General features: G+C 42.9%; 1 protein-coding gene across 1 annotated transcript in view; it reads left to right on the top strand.

Moving 5' to 3' along the window:
- LOC143695712 (uncharacterized) overlaps positions 1-13,382 on the top strand; it is a 50,499-nt gene extending 37,117 nt beyond the window's left edge. The window contains exons 3-5 of the mRNA XM_077190838.1: positions 8,142-8,334; positions 8,416-9,179; positions 12,248-13,382. Of these exons, the coding sequence (XP_077046953.1) occupies positions 8,142-8,334; positions 8,416-9,179; positions 12,248-12,520 (1,230 nt within the window). The 3' untranslated portion in view covers positions 12,521-13,382. The remainder of the gene's footprint in view (positions 1-8,141; positions 8,335-8,415; positions 9,180-12,247) is intronic.
- Positions 13,383-24,332: the final 10,950 nt, after the last annotated feature.

Genomic DNA, 24,332 nt, shown 5'->3' with positions numbered 1-24,332 from the left:
AAGAAGCATCTCTTTATATAGGTGCAACAAGAGAGCCAATTACTCATGCAGATTCCAAAATAGGCCAAAAAAGCAACATACATGCTGGAGCAAAGCTATGAGGAATGCAGTCTGCTAGTTCTCAGACTCAAAGAGTTTTGAGCAGTGTGTCCATCACAGTAAATATGCATTGCTTCCTGGCCCCAGAAGCTATTGCTCTCTCAGGCTCCTCAAGGCTCCTTAGCACATCAAAGGACAGCAATTTGAATCAGCAGCTGCCTTACAGACCTTACTGCTACTCAGTCACCAAATTACCGAGTACCAGTCATGCAGAAGGCTTCTTAACTGCACTCAAGCCATGCAGCTGAGGAGTGAAAAACATAACCAGAACTAAGAGCAAAGGTAAATGCAGCAGTGCAACAAATGTTCATTCTGCCTAAAAGGTCACATGATATGTGATTAACGCCATTATCCTCCAGGACTCTGGAAATTGCCCTGAGACAAGAGCTTCCCAGCATAAGCTAGGGATCAATAAAAAGGATTAAGCAACAATACTTTAGAAATGATCAAAAGTAAACTATCAGGCTTTATCTCAAATTTTCTCTAAATCTGTCCCTGATAAGAAATTCTTAAGTTTGATGGCCACCTTTTGGTCTCAGGCTCTTTGCACCAGTGCAAGAATGCAGGTGACACGGACTGTGCACACTCAAGAGACTGAAAAAGAAGGAGGAGAGGGAGAGAGAGCCAATGTCAACCTTCCCCCTCCCCCGAAGGGGTGTGCACCAGCTAAACTCAGCCACAATCTGTCAGCAAGGAGCCAGTGCCAGCCCCACGCTCGCTCCCACGCCTTGCCCGGGACAGGGCCATCCCTGCACCAGGAGCACTCGCCTCACCCTGGCATAGGACATGCAGCCAACCCCCCTCCCAAATCACATTTGTCTTGTCCCTCAAAACTTAAGGCTGTACATAAGCAAGGCTGACACCACACAAGTGAGAGGTGAAGCAAGTTGTTTTCCCTAATTAAACCTATTAGTAGTAATGAGTCACTCCTGCTAGGTCTAAATAGCTCAGAGATAAATCCCAAGGCTGCTAAGCTGCCAACCTCCAGGCAGCTTTTTTACTCCTACAGACAACACTGGGTAAATACTACCACCTCCAGCCATGCTCCTGGACCAGATCTCCAGGTTGATCTATTCAAAGCAAATGTTTTCCCTGCAGCTGTCCAGTCACCTTTATTGAAAGCCCTAAGTGCCAAAACCTCCTCCTCAGGGAGCAACAGCAGATGTCCCCAGTAGAATATTCTGCAGGTCTGGTGTCTGCACACAATGAAAGAGTGTGACCCTGACAGAGCTTTGAGCTTTTTTAATTTTAAAAAAAGAAACCTCACCAGAGACTACTTGGGATGGAAGACCTTTTCATGGAAAATTCTTCTACAATATTTAATACAAACACATCATCAACACATCTTCTCTTAAAAGCTCACATCACAGGCAACACCGGCATTAGGAACAGTAAGAAAAACAACACAGTGCTTTTCTAAAAAGCCATCCAATGAATCTTCTGTCTGAACTGTTTGCAGAAACAACTGAATGAGCCAGAAAAGAAAAATTAAAATGTTCTAAGCTGTTGCTTCACAGCATGTCTTACAGAAAAGTAATTTAAAAGTTATTACGAAGACAATAACACTCAATCTCATAACATGACACTATTTCAAATTAATACAGAGCATGTTAATTCCTTCACCTTTGCCAGTGATAAAACAGAATAAGGAAAGAAAAAACCCACTCCATCAAAAATAATTTTAAATTTAGTAAGCTTTGCCTGTTGCATTGACAAAACCAACACTGCAAAAACAACCTTAGCTTTCATCAAGCACAACTTCCAATACATAACATCCTTCCTCTTTCTCCCAAGCAAGTAGAAGTAAGAGAAACTCATTTTGCAGACTCACCAAAATTATCCATATTCCAGGAGGCAGCCGTTCATCCAGATTGTGAAATCCATGGTTTCAACACAGTCATAGCCATCAGCAGGAAAATGAAGAGAAAAAGAAAAAAAAAAAACCTCTTGAGATTCAATGAACAAATACAACACTACTGTTTACTCTTACTACTGAACATAAACAATCCTCCACTCTCCAATTTACTCTAGAAAGAAATAAAAGACCCCACAATATCGATGTTATTAAAAGAATAATAATTACAGTCTAACAAAGATCTGTCAAGGCTGACCTCAGAGGGAACATTGTGTGAGGGGGGAAAATGTATTTTTAAGAAAAAAAAAAGCCTTCTACTGTACTTCCCCCATCAGGCAGTAAGAGGTGTGCAATATCACAAATAGAAAAAGGTATTTTATTTTCTCTTATACTGCTCACATTTCAAAATCCTTGATGAGGAGATGTAACACTTGGCAAGGAAGGAAGGCAAAGCCACCACAGTGACTGCTCAGTTTCAGAATCCTCAGTCAAGGATGGGGGATTGGTAATTTATTCTTTGCAATTAAGGGGGCCTGCAGCCTACCCCACAGCTGAGTGTCTATGCACTATAACACATCTGCAAACCATCAAGAACACCCAAGCTGAAAAGACTTTTTTTTTCAATTTGGACTTTGAACAGTGTCTGAGTGACCAAACTCAGTGTGTGTCACTTCTCTCCTACTAGTAGAAACCCAAGAAAGAATTTTACAGCTTTCCCAGGCTCAGCATTGATTTCTTTTGGCAACTGTTCCAAAACAGTCGACCAATTTAGTGTTTGGGTTATTTTTTCTTTTCTGTTTGGTTGGGGTTTTTTTTTTAATTATTAATCCTTTGGAGACAAAATGCTTCAAAGAGATCGGTAAAAATGCCAATTGCTATGGGTTAACCTTAACAAACTGCATGTGTGTTTGTAAGGGCAGACAAAGGCATGCTCTTCTTTTGACTGGAGAAATCAATTGCATGTGCAAGTTCAGGAAGTGCACAAGGTCCTGAGCACAGACCAGCAGGGGAGGAGAATGCTGAAGCCTGTGGTGGAAGGAAAGGAGGCAGTGAAGGAAATGCTGTCATCATCTCCCAGCAGCTCCGTGACCATCAGACTGATCACCAGGACAAGGCTGAAAAGATGTCAAAAAGCAAAGGCCACTACAAAGTCCCTTCCAACAGATTGGGATATATCTTCTCAGTTCACATGTTTCAACCACCCAAATTCTCCAAACCCACTGTTCTCAGGAATAGTCATCCTCACAACTCAATGCTCTTCTGCTGGGTCCCAGTAAAGGGACTTTCATTTTCACCTCCATAAATCTCAAGGCAACTCAGGAGGGCAGTGAGCCACCAGCACAGCCCCTGATGCAGTTTCTGTTTGATCTCTGCAAAAACTATGCCTTGTGAAGGCAAATTTATCTGCTGGTGTCAAAAAAAAAATGAAACTGGCACAAGCAACTAATTTGCAGCTCCCCCCTACTCGATGGATAATGGCTGATGAGTTACCTCCTCCTCAGCCTTCACGGCCCATTAATAAGACAGCACGAAAGGCTACAGAAAAAGGAAGATGATTGCTCACATATTTACCACTTTGCTAGCAAACAACTTTTTTTTTGTTGTTGTTGCTGTTTTTGTAGGAGTGCTTTTACAGTAGAAGCCTTTCCAGTGCCTTCATATGAAGAATATTGGGGAGGAAAGGGAAAAGAGATTGCAAAGATTTGCCTTCATTTCTGATTTCTCTTGTCAGACTTGTGTACCCCAGTCCTTCCCCAGAGCTGCAACCATGCCCCATTACAGTCAGTGTGACTGTATCTACAGATTGCCCTAAAGATATTACCTGTCTTTTACCCCTGCAAGGTAAGCTAAAATTACTGGGAGAACATTTTTATTGGAGCAGACACAACTCCAAGGTACTCCCAAGGACTGTAAAGGCCATTGAGTCACCTGACTGGTCATGGGACTTCATATTAAGGAAAGTCAGATTTTGATGGTAGCATGGAGCAAGCTTAACATTAACAAATTTACCAGGATATGAGAGGTCACACGAAAGCAGATGTTGAGTAGGTGGGAAACATGGTGTGCAAAAACAAGGAAGGAACAAAACAAAAATGTATGGATGACTCACAGCTGGCAGAATTCGTGCAGGAGAGAGCTGCTGAACTGGTTTATTTAGAATGGGGAGGAGACAGGAGAGCAGCAGCCCATTGACAATACTGCAGATACACTTCTGAGTGAAAACAAGAGGTGGTTGTTCAAGTTTGACACGTTATAAGGGGCAGAGTTCCATTATCAGCTCAGAAGGTTTGTGGGGGGAAAAAAGGTCACAATATGCCATAATGGGATGGATGAATGAATGAGATGTAAATTGCCTTGAGAATTGCAGCAGTATCCACTGCCTACACCACATGCCAGTTGCTTGGGTCAGGGGGAGGAGAGATACATAGGAGCAAGACCACAGGGACATTCTGAATTTCCCATGTTCCTTTTCACATACTATTTTTGCATGACACTGGTTATGAAACTGAAAATGTTGGTTCAGCTTCAGGCAGCAATTTTAGGGTCAATTGCTTCTTCACCAGACACTGAAATCACAATTTGTCAAGCATCAAATTAACTGTGAACATTTTAGGGGACAGTGAACTTGAGTTATGTGTTATTATTGGGTCCCCTTCCTCAAAAGCCTGTCTTCTAATCCCTCTTGATATGGCAGGTGCTTTTTTTTTTTGCTAGAATCACACTTTAAGATGAACTCTGCAATTACACTACTTGCTTTTTGCTCCATCAACTCATTTCTGACTGCTATGCACTCTTGAAAGTGCAGATCTCAAGTGGTGGAATATGCTTTCAAAACCATGTGAAGCGTTTTATCAATTTATCACAAGAGTACATCAATATAGGTTTTCCAGCTGAAAGCATTTAAAAGTTTTCAGGAAACTTTTATAGTTCAGCTTGGACCCACTCCTAATCCACAGACAGGGTAAAAGACTCATCTGGCACCAGCACACCACAAAATAAGTAAGCAATAAAGCCTTAATGAGGTTAGCTGTCCAACAAAGCCCCAGTACCCAGGGCTGTGCATCTCTCCCTAATAGTGTCAGTACAACACAGAACAACTACAAGCCTTGGTGCTGCAACTGATGTCATTCAGTGTTCAGCTGAATCAAACTGGTGTTTAAACATCATTCCAGGCAATGCCCCAGCAGGCTAGGAGAGATGGAAGCTAGTGGAAATTGGAAAGTCATTGCTGGGAATTATGTCAGATTTGGATTTATTGTGTCACCTTCAGTGGCAATTCTGGGTCAGAATCAAACTTTTATATTTTACTCTTATATGCAAACATTAGAGAGTGAATATGAAAAATGTATTCTTTAAAATAGAAAAAAAAGTCCATCAATATTCTGCAAGTCCTATAGGTCTGCAGGTAATTTAAATGAGAAGTGATATTTTGTATCCAGGTGGGATGCTCATAAATCTTTTGGACATATGTGAGTTAAGATGAAGAAAAATATGAAATCAGCAGTGCTGTGAAAATTCTACATTTAAGTGATACATTACAGAGTTGAGTTTGGTTTGTTGGGCCTCCATTTCAGTTCTACCTTGCCAGCCTGAGATCTGACCATTGAGGTGCTTGTGAAAGCTTGCCACACCATGAGACATGAGCTATGCAGCTGAAAATTCCCACTTGCCTTCAGTAAAACAAAGGCAGCACTAAATGTCAGCTCTTTCAACATTTCCCCTTTACCCCTGAAATACAAAGCCCAAGTGCTCTTTGAGTGTCACCAAACACAAGCTGTGCTAAGTCCTCAGAAGGTGAGGAGCTTCAGGTCTGTCTTAGCAAAGTTTCATAGTTTCACCCAAGAACACGTGTGTGGAAAAGCTGTACACCTGCATGCAAATAAACACGTACATAACCACAGCATATGCATGTAAACACAAATGCATCATGCATATGTATAAAGGATGTATGTGAAATTGGTACGGAGTGGCTGGGCACCCAGCAGGTGGCACTCACACCCTGAGCTCCCGAGGCTGGAGCGCGGTGGGCGGCTGGCGCTCCTCGCTGCTCTACAGGAGGCACCATCTCACTGAGAGGTAAAACCACCATGGGCACAAAAGCACTCACCACCCTTTTGCAAGGCCTGATGCCTCAAGTCCAGCATCTGGGCCAAAATCCCATTTAGCTTACTGGCCAGGCACCCCCTCCATTAATTCCCCCGCAGCTGCAAAGCTCCTCCTTGACTGCTGCTGATTCTCAAGTGCTCTTGCAGCCTTTCCAGAGGAGCAGCATTTTGGGGACTGAAAGGGTCCTGGAATATTTTCCATATAGAAGCTTCACATTATGACATCAAGAACAATACAACTAAATGTAAAGCTTCCTTCAGACTTCATCACTTCTTTTCTCCATTTGACACACCCAACTAGCTTTCAATTAGTCCCACTAATAATTTGGGCTTTTGAAGATCTTATGAATGAGCAAATCAGAATTGGCAGAGGAAATGCTGTTTTCCTTTGATTAAAATTAAAGACTTGTTTTCACCCTAGACTTAAGTATCACTATCATATGTACATTCTTAATACACCTCCTTCTAAAGCCGAGTGGTGCTTCAACTTCAGCTGAGTGGGTTTGTTTTTAAAAAAATATTTTCCTTTCCAATTCAATATTCCACCCATCTCCCTTCCTTCTTAAAAAAAAAAAAAAGAACCAAATAAAATCAGTTTAGAAGCATCAATTTGAAAACATCAGCTCTTTGTGGAGCAGTGCTGTTCCCTGTTAAGAGAATGCTTCGTGTCAGATTGAAAGATACCTTTCCAAGGTCATTTCATGTTCCAATGGGTTTGTTATGAAGTTGTGGAATGGCAGATAAGGTTGCATGAGATAGTAAAGTGCCTTCCTAAGCTAGTTCTGGGCAGTAATGTGCAACCAATATTTGAGCAAGGGACTTCAAGAAACTTCATATGCTGAAATAAATGCTGCTGCAGGAAGGACAGAAGTAGTACTGAGATAGTGATAATCTGTTTCCCAATAAAAAAAAAAAAAAAGGCCATTTTCTTGGCAAGTTTGCACAAACTGCACATGTTTGTGGCACTTGGCAAAGGTTGGATGCTTCTAGGAACATTAGGGGGTATCTCTTCAGCAAGTTAAAATACCCAACTCTGTGTCATAATGAAGATTTGATGCTAAAAAAATGCTCAATTCAGAATCAATAGTGATGCCTTCAAATTACAAGAGCAAGGATACAAGAGTAGTTCCCTATTAAGTACAAGGACCAATAATTTGCAAGGTTAAAAAAAGGGGGGACGAGAAAAATAAAAGCTGCATATCTAAGAACAGTTCTTTGAAAGTCTTGTAGTTACAAGTGTGAGGAATGATGATCCAGTATTTTTAGACTGCTTCTAGCAGATCCCAAAAATGGAGGAAACCATAAAACAGTATCCTCTTAGCAAGCTTTTAATACTGCCTGAGCCTATCCCAAACTCTGAAAGAAGGTAAGCATCTGGCAGCACACTGAATTGCGTGCCACCATTTCAGCCATCGTACTAGGGACTAAATGCTTCCCTGGAAGTAACAGAGGAACAAACATGCAAACTCCAGAGAGAAGCGGAGGAAAAGATCCTCCTCACAAATGGTTAGCTACATCTTAACGTGGTTTCAAGCTTGATGAAGGATCACCCGTTTGGAATACAAAAATACAAGTACTTGGCATCGAAACAGCCCTAACAAAAGGGTAGGGGAGCCTGAGGGGGTGTTTTTTCAAGTCCCAAATGAGCATTTTGGGGGTCTAACAGCCTGACAGGAAAAAGATTAGAAAAATGGCCACCCAGCACTGAACTATGCACAAAATGCAGAGTTTCGGCGCTTCCAGTTCTGCATTGCACCCTGCGCTCCCAGCCCCCCGCATTCCCACAGGCTCCCAAACGCCCCCTGTTCCCCCTCCGCTGTCCACTGCCGGGGAGCGGGGGGGGCTACGGTCCCTCGGCGCTATCTGCAGTCACCCCGGGGCTCCATTACTACTACTTTTCATTTTCCTGCTAGTATCACTTTTCTAATGAATTGCTGTTACTACAGAAATGTAAATGTCACCAGCTGAGTAGTTCGGGTTTTTTTTTTTTTTTTAAACATCCGAAAAGGTAGGGAAAAGGGGGAGGGAAGGTGGGGAACACCTCATTAATATCCACTATTAAACATTTTTTTACGCTAAAGCAGCACCGACCCCGCCGCCCGCAGAACCTTGCGGCTTCATCACCACGAGCCCCAAGCCCCAGAAAGGGGTTTCAGCGCCTCATCAGCACCGGCTGGGCTGACCAGCGGATGCTCCCCCGGCCGCGCTCCGGCTTGCGCAGCGCGGCCCCTGCGCGCCCCCGCAGCCCACCCGCCACCCCCGCCTGCACCGCGCGTAACTTTGCGGGCTGATCTTCCGCGGGAGATGCTGCGCTCCGCGGAGGGCAGAAAGGCGGGAAGGGCGGCTGAGGGACAGGGTCCGGCAGGAGCCACAGCCCGCCTGCGGCACTCCCGCACCGCACCGCGGGCAGCAAGTCCGCCCCGCCACCGGAGCGGGGGCAAACCCTGCCCGGGCACCCCCGAAACGACCCACGGCGAGGACGAGCGGGGGCACGGGACTGCCAAAAGGAGAAGCGCGGAGAGGGGAATGGAAGAAGCGAAGAGACGCCCCCGCGCCGCAGCCCCGCCGGCCCAGCCCTCCCTGCCCGCGCAGCGGCGCGGAGCGATGCGCAGCAGCAGCGCGCCCCGCGGGGGCAGCGCGGCCCCTCGGCCCTCCCCGCTGACCTCAAGCCAAGGACAGCTCGGCGGTCCCGCTGCGCATCGCCACCCGCGGGCCCCGCTGAGCGCAGCCAGGCCGGGCCGGCAGCAAGGGCGGCCGGGGAAGCGAGGGGAGCGGGGGCTCCTCACCTGAGCCTGTCCCGGGAGGTGCTCTCCGCCGCCGCTGCGGGAGGGACGCGGCTCCTGCCTCTCTCCACAAAGAAGGCTAGCCCGGACAGCCCCGGCCCGGCGAAGTTACGCGCCGTCGCGGAGCCGGGCTCCCACCTGCAGCGCCCGTCAGACTCCGGCAGCCGGCACGGCTCGGCTCGGCACCGCACGGCTCGGTTCGGCCCGCCCCCCTCCTCCCCATTGGAGCCGCCGCCGCCCCGCCTCCGCCCGCCCGCCCGCCCGGAGCGCCCGCGGGGGCGGCAGTGGGCAGCGCGCTGCGGGACCCTCCTGCTGCGGAGCTGGTGGCCGGGGCAGGTGAGGAGTCGTGCGAGGCACGGGCTCCTCTTGCCACCCCACCACGGTCCCTGGTTTGGCTTGGCTTTTTTTTGTTGGTTTTTTTTTTTTCTTTTTGTTTTTTTTTTTTGTTTTTTTTTTTTTGTTGTTTTTTTTTTTTTCTTTTCTGCGGGAAGAAGGAAAGTACTAAAAGCGGGTCCGTGAGGTTACTTTATGCCGGTGTTCCGTGCTGTTAGGCTTACGCGGAGCTCGTTGCCGCAGCAGGCGCTGAGAGGCTTTGATGCAGGCACTGCCGCCCGGTCCGAACCATCTGAACATGGTCACTAATGCCCCGAGCAGGCAGCGGCAGCTCAGGCAGGATGTCACAGGGTGAGTAGTCCGTGACAGATCCAGGGAAACCGCAAACTTCTGTGCAGCAGCTAGAGGATAGGGCCGGTTGAGCTTCCCGAGGGCTTCCCGAGCAATGCTGCCCACAAAAAAACCTGAGCACCTCATCTTTTCAGTCTGTTTCTTTATTTAAATTATAGGCAGCCCGTTCACAAGTGCACTCTAGACACATGGAAGGACAGTATTTGGGAGCTGTGAGACAGAAACAAGAATGCAGCTGCACTGGCGGAAGTTTGAAAAAGCAGTTTCCAAACAGTGGAAATTCCCCCTTAGATCTGAGAGCAACCACCCTGAAATTCTGGGGAAGTGAGGTTGCAGTTCCTGGGAACACAGCTGTCTCAAGATAGGAAATTTTCAGCCACATTTGGAGGTGATGGGAATACCCATACAGTAGTGAGAATTTCCTGGCATACAGAGGACGAACCAGAACTACTCTCAGCTGACTTGTCTTTGGTAAAATGGTAGTGAGAAGTCTCTCCAGACAAGCAGAAGACTGTTCCCAGACCAGGAGCTTTGGGTGTCATGCCTAAGTCATTAACACCAAGATTATACCTGACCCTGCCAAGGTTTGTAAATCACGCCGAGGCTGACTTATCCCCCGTGGGAGGCAGCCAGAATTGCTGCATTTAGAAAGCCTGCTGACTACACAGTGCCCAGCAAATCCCTCTGCTCGGCGGCAGGGAAGGCCGTCTCCCTTCCCGGAGGCGGCAAGTGACAGGGCAGGGAGGGCTGTGTCCCAGAGGCCACGGTGCAAGGCGGCCGTAGGAAGGGCTGTGGCGTCCCTTGGCTTCCAGCCAGCAGCCCCTGCTGGCACCTCTGCCTGAAGTTTGCCCACAGTGCAAATAATTGCTGAGATCCATCACATGTAGTCTTAAGAGTTCAAAGGATACCCGTGGGGGAGATCTCCTTGGGAGGCGGGGCACGGTGTGCCAGCTTCCAGTGGCAAAGGTTGAAGTTCCAATGGGGAAAGTTTTGTTCAGCATATGAGATAATTTTCTCTGATAAGTTATGCTTAGGTCGGCTCAGAGGGAACATCCTGCTATTGAAGAGAGTTTTTTTGTTTTGTTTTTTTTTTTTCTTTTTTACTATGGATCTATGTACAGTTAAGGACTTTTACAGCTTTGCAAATTGATATGCAAGAGACGCTCTGGACGAGGTGAGTGACTTGGGACACGACCCGGGCCGATGCATCAGCAGGAATCCAGCGAAGTGATGTCAGCAGAGACGTGGCTCCAGCGTGTGGTACCGTGGTGTGGGCCAGGCTGCCCAGCAGGAGCAGGGCTGCCAGGCAAGCAGTGAAGCTGTGAGCAGGAAAGTGGCATTGCCATGCCCCACAGATTTCCACTGGTTATTGTGGAATGGACTGACAGTGCACCCCACACTATAAGGGGTTTCTTATCTCTGCCAAGGTCGAGGTGGGCTCTAGGAATGGTCCAGGTGTGTAGAACAAGTGTGTGCTAGGTGACAAAGTGAGTGAATGCTAAGTTTGTGAAGGCTCCTGGGGGAAGCTGGTGCTTTGCCAAGGTGGCAGTAGGTACCTGGGGCTTTAGGGGAACTGGATTCAGGTAATTCATAAGCGATCACCCAGCCCTGGGACAAAATGGCTGAAGGGTATTTTGTTCTGCTGATGTGGGAAAAGGCCACGCCAGTCCCTGTTGGAGAGGCATTAATTAAAGGAACTAATGGTGAGTTCCTAAAATATCTATCAGAGTGATCAGGATGTCTGCTGAGAGAAATCTGACTTGCTGGGCTTCAAGTTGTGCCAAGCCATTGTGTTCATCAGGAAATGAGGGTGTTCTGGGGCAGGTAAAAGAGAAATAAATCACGCTGACCCTCCGCTGGTGCTTTCTGCTCCTATCTCCAAAACCGGGTTTCAGGAGGTGGCTTACATACATTTGTTACATCGTTACTTAATAGGATGTAACAGCTCTAAGCCTTTTCTTTTTTTTTTCTCTCTTTTTTTTCTCTTTTTTTTTTCTCTTTTTTTTTCTCTTTTTTTTTTTATATTGTTGTTCATGCTTTTAGCACACTATATGGGAGTCTCTTCTTACTAAAATTACCATCCAAAGCACCCCTTTCTGAAACTCCCCTGCCAAGTTTTCCCTGCAAAGTCTGCATTAGAGGAATGTTAATCTGATTTACAGTAACCTGACATGACAACTTGTGGTAATAGGTGATAAAAAGTTGAATCCTTGCGACAGAGAGGACGTTCATCTCTGACCGTGATATGAACGTGGGATATCCCAGGGGGCTGGCTCAGGAGAGCACAGATCCTGTGAGCACAGGGTGATGAATGAAGGGAAGAATTTGCAGCATCACTCTAAAGAGCCATTTACACCAGAGAGCATCATTATTTCCACACGTTTCAGCAGTTCCTAGTGTGGGCTGGCCTCATATATCCAAACTTTTATGGGCCCTCTGTATTATTTGTGTGGCAGAAGTGGGTTTTTTACTTTAAATGAACCCAATTAATAATGCTTCATCTGCCACTGCTTATTAACACACTTCCAGGAGATCAAGTGGTGGGAGAGGGGCTGGCAGCAACTGTACTTCATACTCTGAAGGAGGAGTCCAACATTTTCCTGAGATCTATGCTCTGAGAGTGAGGCCAGAGGTGCAGATTTGCAATTAAGTTTAGGTGCCCGTAAAAGTGGTAATGAATACTATAGTAATATACCATGCAGATGGTGTTTTCTTTGCAGAAAGACCTTCCTGAAAAGTCTCTGCATCCCCACCATCACTGGCACATCAGCTGGCAGCACTGGCATCCTCTGGCCCCAGGCACATCCTGCAGACCTTCCACCATGGCACCAATCCTCACTGCTGTGCCATGGCAACATGTTCCTGAAAAGTATCCTGGTGTGACAGCTCACCTGCTTACAGCAAAATCCAAAAGCACTTGTTTAAATGCTCTGTTTCCAGTAAAGGAAACTCTACACCACAGAAGCTGCTTTGTCCCTGCCTGGTCATTTTAAACTGGGGTTTGTTAGAGGGACCAGGGCAGTGTTTGTTAAAATTTGCCAGTCCCTGAGGATTGCTTTCAAACTGGAGAACATTATTACCTGAGATTAAAGCTATCCCCAGCTTTATTTTTGTACCATCATCAGCACACGTGATGTTTAAAGACAAAAAGACAGGAAGAGGCAGCATCCCTTCCCCAGCTAATATAGGGTTTGGTGACTGAAAGAGATTTATTGAAATCAATGTGCACTTTACCATCGATTTCTTTGTGCAGTGAGGCCTCCTTTAAAGCTTGTCAGCTCTTCCTTGTAAAGCTGAAATGAGACTAACCTGATGTATCAACAGTGAGTAGTTTGAATTGATACTTCTCTTTCTCTTTCTCTCTCTCTTTTTCTCTCTCCAGGCTACTGAGACACCACAAAATAACTTTTATTTAAACATGTATTTATCACATTTACTGAAGGTGTCCAAACTGCCTAAAAAAATAAAAACTGAATGCAAAATTCAATTTAGCATTGGCAGGGGACTTGACCAGATGATCTAACTGGTCGTTTATTGCTAGCTATGACTATAATTGCATGTCCACATCATGCTGTTTAAAATTTTAAATTCAACCCACACCATATTTTTATTCAGTGAAAGGAATTTACTTTAGCATCATTCTTTGCCCATGTCAGGAGAGCAATTTTTCACTGATGATAAGAAAATGCCATTTTTTTGTTTTAAAATTGCAAATGAAAAAGCCATTTCTATGTCTCCGGAGCTTTTATTTATTGATTGTCTCATTATTTCGTGAATAATTTCAATTAATTTTATAATAATAACAATCTGTAGTGCACATCTATTGAATTGTACAGAAGAGACTTTAAATAAACTATTGTGAATTATGAAACTATTTTGTCATAATGTCATGAAATGCTGCTTTTTCAGGCTCCATAGCTTGACCCCTAAAAAGAATAGCATGAAATACATTATTTGTCATTTTAAGGGGACTGACAGGCTTCTGCTATGAGGTGACCTGCACAGTGGCTGAGGGGAGAGCAGTGGACATTGTTTACCCTGAAACATTTCAAGGCAAGAAAGGCATTTGACATTATTTCCTGTCAGACCCTCATAAATAAGCTGTCAATATATATGTTAGGTAAAAGGACAGTGGGGTGGACTGAAAACTGCCTGAATGTCCAGAGTGTTGTGATCAATGGCAGTAGGTCCAGTTGAGGACAAGTCCCTAGCACACAAGGGCTCAATGCTGGGGCCTCTTCATTAATGATTGGGACGATGGGGCAGAATACAACTTTGAAGATAAGACAAAATTGGGAGGAGTGGCAGATACACCAGAAGGTTGTGTGGCCATCCAGGCGGACCTTGACAGCTTGGAGAAATGGGCAGGTAAGAATCTAATGTACTTTAATAAAAAGAAATTGCAAAGTGACTAGAGAGGATCAACCCCAAGCACCAGTACAGGCTGGGGGTTGATCAGCTGGATCAACCTGAGGGTTCTGATGGGCCTGGAGGTTCTGATGTATGTGCAGAGAAGGGCCTGGAGGTTCTGATGTATGAGCAGCTGATCCCCAGCCAGTGATGTCACCTTCATTGCAGCAACTGGCCCTTGCTGCAAAGATGGTCAGTGGCACCTTGGGTTGCAGGATGAGGAATGTAGCCAGCAGGTCAAAGGTGGTGATCCTTCCCCTCTGCTCAGCACCGGTGAGGCCACAGCTGGAGTGCTGGGTCCAGCTCTGGGCTCCCCAGTACAGGAAAGATGCTGAGACACTGCAGAGAGGTCCAGCTAATGGCCCTAGAGATCATTAATTGTAGATCAGTAATAAGTTTCTGAGGTGGGAGGAGAGGCTCAGGGAGCAGGGACTGCTCAGCCTGGTGAAGAGAAAGGGCATCTTACATATGTATGTCAATACCTGATGGGAAGGAACAAAGATGAGACAGACAGGCTCTCTTCAGTGATTCTCAGTGCCAGGACAAGAGGCAGCTGGCACAAATTAAATCACAAAGAATTCCATCTGAACACAAAAACCCCCACATTTTTTACAGTGATGGCAGTCAAACACTGGCACAGGTTGCCCAGAGAGGTTGTGGATTCTCCCTCCTTGAAAATATTTAAAAGCCATCTGGACAGGGCCTTGAGCAATCTGCTGTAGGTGTCCCTGCTTGAGCAAGGGGGGTTGGACAAGGTGACCTCCAGAGGTCCTTTCCAGCCTCAGCCACTCTGTGATTCTGTGAGTAATTCAGATACTGCACAGAGCACATTCTTCCTACTTCTCAATGAGAAAACAACAAATGGCTCCACTGCAATTCCATTTTGTGACTTTGATGAACGGAAATATGTTACGCATCATTAACAACATGCCAGCATATTAAAACCATATTATGCTTGTAAAATAAAGAGCATTTTTTTCATTGCCATCAAATTTATTTCTGAGTTAATTTGAAAAATTAAATAAATCCACATGGATCTCCCAGCTAGCACTGCCAAGTATATATATTCTTTAGTTTGAAATGAAAATACTTCTGTTCAAAGTTTGGGATAGAACGCATACACTCCCATGTTTCAAATTAAAACATATTAGATGATTTTCAATCGGAAAGCTATGTCAAAGTGAAGGAGATGGCAGTATTGCAGATTGTCCATTCTTCCTTATAATGGCTCATCAGTCCAGGCCAAAAGTGCAATAAAACCAGAGAAACATCTGTCCTTGGTCTGGCTGACGTGAATATGCAGGAGGCATATTGTGTTTTTGGACAGAACTGGTGGCTGCCTGCAAGTGTGAAGTCTGGACAATCCCAGACCACACTGAAGTGGAAGGGCATGCTGATCGTCTTTCTTTTAGATGAAATGAAAGAGGAATTAAAGCCTCATTTATTTAGTGGTAATTGAAACAAGACAAGCCACCGCCCAAGGTGCAACACAATATAGGAAGGCTGGATTGGAAGCTCAGCCACATGGCTAGAGGGATTTCACTGAAAATTGGTTACAAAACCAGGAAATGGGGCATTGATTCGGTTGAAGCTTTGCATTAGCTTGTGGATGGAAAGAAGCACAAACCAAGCAGTCAACCAGACAGGCAGAGTGTGTGTGGCCCCAGAAAGGTAGCCAAGAGCAAATGACTTTTTTTTTTCTTTCCAGCCCTGAAAAGCCCAGAAAAAGATCTCACAAACAGGAAGACAGCTTCTAACTTTCTTGTCCTTCTGTGTTTCAGTGGAAAAAATATTTCTATTTTAACAAAGAGATTTTCCCCAACTTGTAAAAACAATGTCGACTTGAAGCAGCCCTAGAACTCTGTGAACATTGGCTTCCTGCAAGGAGCAGCCTTATCTAACTGCAACACCATATAACCTACAGCACTTAAATCAGTCTTCCATAAAGCAGGCTGGAGTCCCATCCTGCTGTCAATTAGAACTCCTCTCACAAAATAGACTGAAAAAGATGTGTATTGCAGCCTTGGAGCAATACAGCTTCTCCCACAAAGTTATGAAACCTTTCTTCCTTTAGGGATAAACAGTAAAGCAACATCTAATTTGTATGAATAACCCTTTCAGCTGCTTAAATACTTCCAGTCTGACGAATTTTTACGCTGTTCTGATTCTCTGAATTAATCTTCCACACCTATTATTTTAGTGCAAACAGTGGATCATGCCATGTTCCAATATGTTTCCAATATGTTTCATATTTCCTACTGTGCTTTTTTGAAGATTTGTGATTTGATATCTTTTTCAAAATGGTAAAATATCAGCCAACTCTCCTGTAGATGGTTCTCCAAATAAAGTTTTATATCTGATGGTCTGTGGCATGGAAAAATAGTCACTTGCTCATAAAGCTGTTCAGTCTACTTACAGTTCTTGTTGAACTGAGAATTTGCAGAAATGCGTAATTGTGCATGGACTATGGGTTTTTCCATGCCAAGTCTGTCTCTAAATGTGATGCCATTTGTGTACAGAGCTATCCAGATGTGTGTCACAGCTTGATTTCCTGAGGCTGTCTAGGGAAATGCTTCAAGAGAAGCACTGCTCTCTACCCCAATGACATGAAAAATCCCTTCAGGATGCTGTACAGTACCAGAGCAGCAAAGCTTCATTACATTTGCTTTTAATGTGTCCCTTTTCAGCTTGTTGAAAATCCATCTTTTCTTCTGAACATGTTCATGAAGCTCACATAAAATGCTTTTTGTCATGTCTGACTAAACCTTTTTTAATTTGACAGTGGAAATTATGCTTCTGTACTCTTAGATGGCTGTTTGTAATTTGGGCTTTTTCACTGATACAACAAAAATAGCTCCAATCTGAAGGTGAAAATTCGAGCCTGCATTTCTGTGCCAACACTCACAGAAGAAGTCTAGCAACACAGGGGGATACAAACATATGCCTTAGTCCTCTGAACGAACAGGTGCCTCATAGTTAAAGACAGATGAATACTTATTTGGAATATTATTTGCCATTACCACCCTCCACTGCAATGCTAAGGACTCATACCCAAAGCACAGCATGGCAGCTCCCCATTTTTGTCTTCTCATGCACCTGGTTTGTGTCAAGGGCTGAGCTGGGAAGGGTACATAGCTCTCTGAAGTGGGAGGTAAGCTTTGACATGTAGGGAGAGGGGAGTAGAAGTAGGATTCAGATCCTCAGGAGTTTGGGATGAGCCTATAGACTGAAATCTTACCAACATTTGCAAGCTGCAAACCCTTGGGTTTTTGTTTGTTTGTGGTTTTTTTTCCCTTCTTTCTTGCTTTTCTTTCTTTCTTTTTTGTTTTCCTTGACAATGTGCAGTAGTAGGGGCTTATAATTGCCCTTTGCTATAGCTGGGGATCAGAGCTAGTTGCAAGGCAGGTGCTGTGATTTGTGGGGCTTGCCCTGCTCTGCCGAGCCTGTGCTCTCCCTCTCACAGTTCCTGGCCACATCTCCCACTGCGTGGCCCTCAGAGGACAGCCTCCAGCCACATGGGCACTGCATCTGCTGTCATAGGTGGGCAAGGATGGATGTGGAGAGCCAGATCCAGCTGTAGGTAAGGCTGGGCTTGTTTTGATGTGAGCTGCCAAGAAGCCTAAGACATTAAGCGGAGCATGCTTGTGTAGCTGCCTATTTTCACTATTTTCTTTTAAAGCTTTGGCTTTTATAGTTGAAAAAATAAAGATGACAAGTGAACTGAAAACATTCTGAGGATCAGAAAGTTTGTAGAGGTGCTTCCTGATAGCGTTTATATTATGGCTCTGTCATACCTCAATGTCACTTACAGTTACTGTGACAGTTGCTATTAAAACCATTGAGATTATTGTATGTGATTTAGCAGCATGGATTGATTGCAAAAGAATCATTGCACATAGTTAAGATTCATAATCTGCCGGGCATGTTATATGCAAAAATAAAAAAAGGCTTGAGGCAGGACTGTCTAATGAACTCACATGTGTTTTCAGACCATACTGTTATCCCTCATTAGACCACAAATTTCAAATTCTGGAGAGGAAGGGTTAAACTTCCTGACAGCTGCAAAAGTTATCACAAGACAAGTGCTACCTACATATATCATTAAAAAAAATCCAGAAAATCAGTTCAGCCCTTCCACAGTGGTGACTGAAAGAGAGAAGATGGTAATTCCTTGGTGAGATAACGTTTGTCTTGGGTGAGTATCAACATAAAATCTGTTTTTAATCTCGTTTTCAATTTCAACAAAAAGGATCAAAACTAATTATTAAAATAGCACCTCAAATAGACTTCTTATTACAGTAAAAAAAAGAGATTATTAACATTCATGAGGGCTCTACTTAAAAAACAAAAGACTTCAAATAAGCTGAAAGATGAAATAGATCCTGCAAACAATAGGTAATGCATAAAGAAATACAGAGTAGCATCAATTAGACTCAATAACTGCAAATTTGTTGACATATTTAACTGCTTTTATACAATTTATTAACCCCACACACTAAAATAAAAGGCACACAACTGCAACAGCAGCAGAATGGATCAGTTCAGTAATTAATTAAGTAATTCAGTTCAGTAACTCTTTAACACCTGTAGCATAATTCTTAATCATGTCAGTGGAGGAAAATAGCTTTTCATAACTGAGGTCCTAATTTTCAAGTGTTGCTGGAAAGACAATAAAGCCATAAGCAAAGGATACAGCTTTTCCACTTTGGAGTCTTGGCCCAACAGAAGACAGCAATTAGCTCTAATTATGACTTCTAGCATGGATATTAATGTGGAGACTAGGCATAAAAACATTTCTAATTACACAGCCTACCTATAAAATTGTGTGGGGTTTATGGGTGAGACTGAATGGTTACTTCTTGTGGTCATCACTCCAGCGGGACAACTGCAAAGAGCATATAAAGAGCAGAAGTCTTGTATTCTGGGTTGTTAGCAATGCCATAGGAAGGGTTATATGTTTTCTGACTTCTGAGTGTTACTTGTATGCAGACTGGAGAATATATAAAATCCTTAAAGAATATAAGTTAATATACATATCCATATATGTATTATTTTCGTGAAAGCCATAACTTTTTCTGTGAATAATTTATGGCATTCAGTCCCACTACACTAAGCCTTACACACGTAACCTAGCAGGCTGTATTGCTTGCAGCAGTTAAGCCTTGTTTTGTCAGTCTGTTATTCACAAATGAATTTATATTCTAAAAATCTTTCCAAACTGCTTGCAACCACACCTGCCATCCCATGTCATACATGCCAAGTGCCAGAGTCACGGGTAGTGTAAAGGGATGTGTGGCACTGATTTTGGTGGAGGCCCCATGATCCACCCTGGGAGGGAGCAGAGCCTGACACCTGTGCAGGAAACAAGAACACCACTGAAAAGTGTGATCAGCAGTTTGGGAAGAAGATCAGTCATGTGGGTCATCTGTCATCATTTCTCCAATAAGCCTGTGACTGTGCCACTTCAGAGGATGTATTGTGCCTTCAAAGTTAATATTAGAATTAAACTTGTCAGTTTGCATTTACTCTGTGGCCTTTTATCTTGATAACAGAAATGTGGACATTTTTATGTTGTTTATGAAACTTTTTCAATATGTTTTACATTCTTTTGATAACATTATGGGCAATTTTAATCCTCAAGCACCTTGCTCAGTAAAGCTTCTAAAGGAATGAAATTACTTTTATATACAACCATTAAGTGCTCCCCTCTATTAGAACATTATGGACTAGATTTCATGCCTACAATAAAGATAATAAAGCAGGTTATTGGAATAGGATTTGAGATTTTAATTCAGATTTATAATAAACAGAAGGAAAATGGCTAATATGTACTGATTACCAAAGGTTACTGTGATATAAGATAATGACTAAGAGAGAGTTCAAGCAGCTGAGAGATTTTTATCACAATGAAGATGAATTTGTGATGCCATGGACTGTTGTAGCCTAAACAGGATAATTTTTCCAAAGTCTTACACAGAAACTTTCCATTTATATTGCATTAAAGCATTCTACATCAATGTCAGAGATTTTTAAGAATTTCAGGATTTTTCTGTCTGTTATCCTTTTTAAAGTAAGTCACAACACAGAGAGAAAATCTTATGGAATAACTTTACCATGAACTAAGAAGGATGTTACAGTAAGAGTAAGTAGCAGTTCAACTGTCCAACAAATTTTGTTGTTGCAGAAATGGATTTTTTTTCTGAAAAATGAAAGTGGTCATGAATGAAATGCAAAATGGAAAAAAAATCAATGACATTCCTTGGCAAAATCATTCCATTTATTAACAGGGGAGAAACATCTCAGAATTAAAGATTTGACAGCATAGACTCAATATTCTTAACTTCAGAATTCTATAATTAAAACTGTAGATTTATAAGCTCAGTCCTACAAACATATGTATAGAAAATGTTATCAAAAGACCTACAATAAACCAGGATAATTTATTATCCATTTTTATCTGTCCCTCAGTTTAACTGCATTTTGGTCTAGAAAACATTACCATTTCAGAATTAAAAGAGTGCCTTAGAATTGCAGATATAATCTGTTTTATCTTGCTTCTAGGCAGAAAACCATCAGCAATTGCTCCTAAAGTATTTCAAATTCTATTCCAGTTGGTGACTGGTTGATGCAGCTGATGCAGACACCGATGGCTGAGTTCAGACTTGAGAGAGGTGAATATTGTGCTCTCAGACTCAAATGTAATTTCCCTCACTGTACTCCAGACCCAAACTAGGTCCCAGTAAATAATTAATCCCATGGAAACTCTAAAACCTCCAGGATGTGAGACATGGGTTTGGATGTCTCCAGTTTCCTTTGAACAATAATTCTTCAGGATTTAAGAGTAGCAGGAACGGCTTGGCACAACCAAACGCATCCTGCAGGCTGCAGATCATCTCCTGTATGGGTGTAACAGGAGGGGCCATTTCTCAATTTCCACATTGGTATTTAGGACATAGAGAGATAAGGAATTTTCCCAAACACAGTGCATGCTTCCAGTAAAATAGAAAACTTTATCTTCCCTGGTTATTAAGCACATCTGAGTAACTCTTACCAGGATGATCATGACTCTTGAGGTTGGTTCTTATCTTTTTTTTTCCTGAATAGAAATAGGGCTATTCTCACTAGTCTTGATTAATTCAACCATGTAAAAATTATAAGAAAATAGCATTTGTTAAGAAAGAGAAGTGAATTAATAAAATAAAGAAAATACATATGAATCTTCTTTACTAGCAGTTTAGGTGAATACTGTGAGGTACCTAAGAGGTTTCTGTTCCTTAGCTATTACAAATGCTACTGTTCATTTTTGCAAAATGGCTTTCTTTAAAAAATTTGCCATACTTATTTAAGAACTATGTTTTCATAAAAAATTTCACCAGTCAACTTTGGTACTGCTGGTAAACACAGACATGAGGTTTTTGAAAAAAAAAAAAAATTCTTCAAAGACCAACAAATAGCCATTGCAATCCCTCATCTCTCCAGACATTATGCGCTTTTCCTTTTACTAAAGTCTACTTCATCCAGTTCTGCACTGCAGTTACCTGGGGTAGCTTTAGAGCTGCCTGCAATCATCTCTGAGTGTCTCCAGCTTTCAGGCTAGCAGAGGTTAATATGACTCAGCTACTTCTTGGCCAGCATTTTTTACTCCTTGCAAAATAAATAATGCAGAAACCATATTAGTTCCTCTAATTTCTACATTTAAGCAATTTTTTCCAGTATGTGTTTTGTATTACATATTTTGTTTATATATTTATTAAATTGGAAAGAAAGACAGTTGAGAAAAAAAAGAAGTCCCTTTTATAGAAGCTGAACAAAGTAAAATTTCAATAGCATACATAGGTAGAATAAAAAGTACATTCATTTTTTATTTTGATTAGTAGGCCATTTGCAGGAAGAAATAATTTATTAGAGCAAAAGCTATATCAGGTAAAAGATACTTTCTTGGTTAAAATTTTCTTCCATTTTCAGTGAAAGAAGTTTTCAAAGTGTAAACCTCATCATATTGCTTTATGTAAACTATCTGAGCCAAAGGAAAGGACTTTTCAAAGGGTCTCCAAATACTTTTTCACTTTAGCCAAGACCTCTGCCATTGATTAGATACTCTCTTTATGGATGAAAACCTTATTCAAGAATGAGTAATGTTTCCACTGAAATCAGTTATCAAATAACAAGCCATTAGTGTGTTTTCTTTCTGGAAGGGATGATGCCAAGTAAATTACTTTCATTATCGGTCAAATATCACCAGTACTAAGAGCCTTGGACATAGTTTTTAAATGCTTTGATGGATCTGTATCAATGCACTTTCTACCACTGAGGAGTTCTGAGATCTCAACTCATCAAAATGTATTTATTCAGCTCAGCTTGCCCATTCAGCTGCAGTTCAGGCCTCTTCTTCACAGGAGAACTTCACTGAACAGTCAGAGGACATGGGAACAAAGAGAAGGTTTTGTTTGTTTGTTTATAATTTTCCTTTGTGAGATCCCCCAGGAGCAGGAAAGAAAATAGTTCACAGTCTGGTAAGATCAGAACAGCAAAAGTATTTGCAGTATGGCACACAATAAAGCATTGCCTGCTTGGAAATACTGCACTTCCAGACAGCACCATCCTGAGACTCACAGATGAGCTCCAGATCCTGCCGCAGACTTGCTCCGGGAGCTAAGATTCCACTCACCTCTGGAGACTATTCTTCCCTAGAGAGGCTTAAGATCCGACCCACTACTGAATATCTGGTTATTTTTCTAATTTTTTCCTCTGTGAATGGGTACTTCAAAATTTGGATTGGTTTTCATTCCCACTGACAATGGTGGTATCCAACTAAACTTTTATTTATTTTACAATTCTTTTTTCTTTAATCTTGTCATGGAGCAGACCACTAATTCTCTCCTTCTGGATGGCTGCAATGAGACCACACACTCTCCGCTCTGAGCATCAGCAGACTGGAAAGAGATGAAAAGATATAACAAGAACAAAATACCCTTAGAAATCCAATGCTGTTTCCATCTGAATTGTTCTTTTATGGTTCCTCACCAAGTTCCTCACCAGAGATCTTTGGTCTCTTTGGGCTGGCTATGAATCTTTCTTTTTTTTTTTTTCCATTGGTGTATCATTCCAAAACTCATGGCAAAGATGCATCAAACGAACTATCAATTAGCTCTTGGAGGTAGCTCAAAACAAGCAGTAGCCCACACTACACTTTTTGATTGAGACACCAAGTTCAGAAGTGGAGGTATTGAGCTGATCAACTTGAGTGAATAGAGGACCTCTTTGGTCTACCAAATGAGGGGATTCATGAAGTTGCATGCCAGTTATATGGGAGATAAAGTCCCTATGCTAATGTGCTCATTGATTAGTTGTTTCCAAAATCACAATTTGCATCTATTTGAAGTCTGCAGTGGGTACCAGTGAAAACCGGGCCTTCTCTTTTTCAAGAAAATTGTTGAGTTGGAAAACTTTAGAACAAATACACAGACTGCAGCAGCCTACATTTTAAAGGGAACTGCAATTTGAATCTCACCTATAGATTATTCTGAGAGAACACTCATGTTTCCTGATTTGAAACTACAAAGTATTCAATTTGATTTTGACAGCAGTGATATTATCTAAAGGAAAGAGAGAATGTGGTTAGTACAGGTGCCTTGACAAAAGAAGCTCTCTTTTATCTTCCTGTCCAAGGTGACATCATCAGGGAGACATTTTTTGTAACCTGTGTCTCACATGAACATCTGGAAAGAAGGCTACAGTTCAGAGACCTGGTTGTTCATTTTGATCCATTTGCACAGCTCCTGGGGCAGTTGTTTATACATCTATTGATACAAGAGACACTGGAAAATCAGTCTAAAGTGTCATCAACTGCTGCCATCTCTGCGGTCCAGTGTAATTCACATTAAATATGTTTTGCCATCAGGCATTTGGATACAGCCTTTCTTGTCAGGACTGCAAGTCTAGCTCATAGTCTAACCTCAAACCCATGATCTCAAGAAATTAATTCTATAATATATTTTGTTATTTTAAGGACATTGCCATGACTCAGAGAAGCAATGGCAACCACTCAGAGAAGTGATGGCTTGCAATGTAAAATACCTATGGTGGTCAGAGGAGGACCCATGAGGGTGGGTGCTCTGTTCACAGGTTCTTCAGGTTGCAATTCTTACTTTGGACACATTCCTTTGCCAGCAGCCAAAGTTAGGTGTCTGTGCCTGTCCTCAAGAAGCCTTGGCTGCTTGTTCTGGATCTGTCTCTCCTATTGAGCAATGTCTTATTTGGGAACAGACACCTGGGACAGATGTCAGCTTTTGTCATGGGCAGAACCATTCCCCCACTGGCTACAGACATGCTCAGGAGCTGTGTGAGAGCTCAGCCTGCTCCAGACACAGGACTTGCTTTTTCACACGAGCTGTG

This window comes from Agelaius phoeniceus, chromosome 1, assembly GCF_051311805.1.
Source record: "Agelaius phoeniceus isolate bAgePho1 chromosome 1, bAgePho1.hap1, whole genome shotgun sequence".
NCBI classification, from domain to species: Eukaryota; Metazoa; Chordata; class Aves; order Passeriformes; family Icteridae; genus Agelaius; species Agelaius phoeniceus.
The sequence above is the reverse complement of the archived record's forward strand: the minus strand, read 5'-3'. Positions and strand labels throughout refer to the sequence as shown.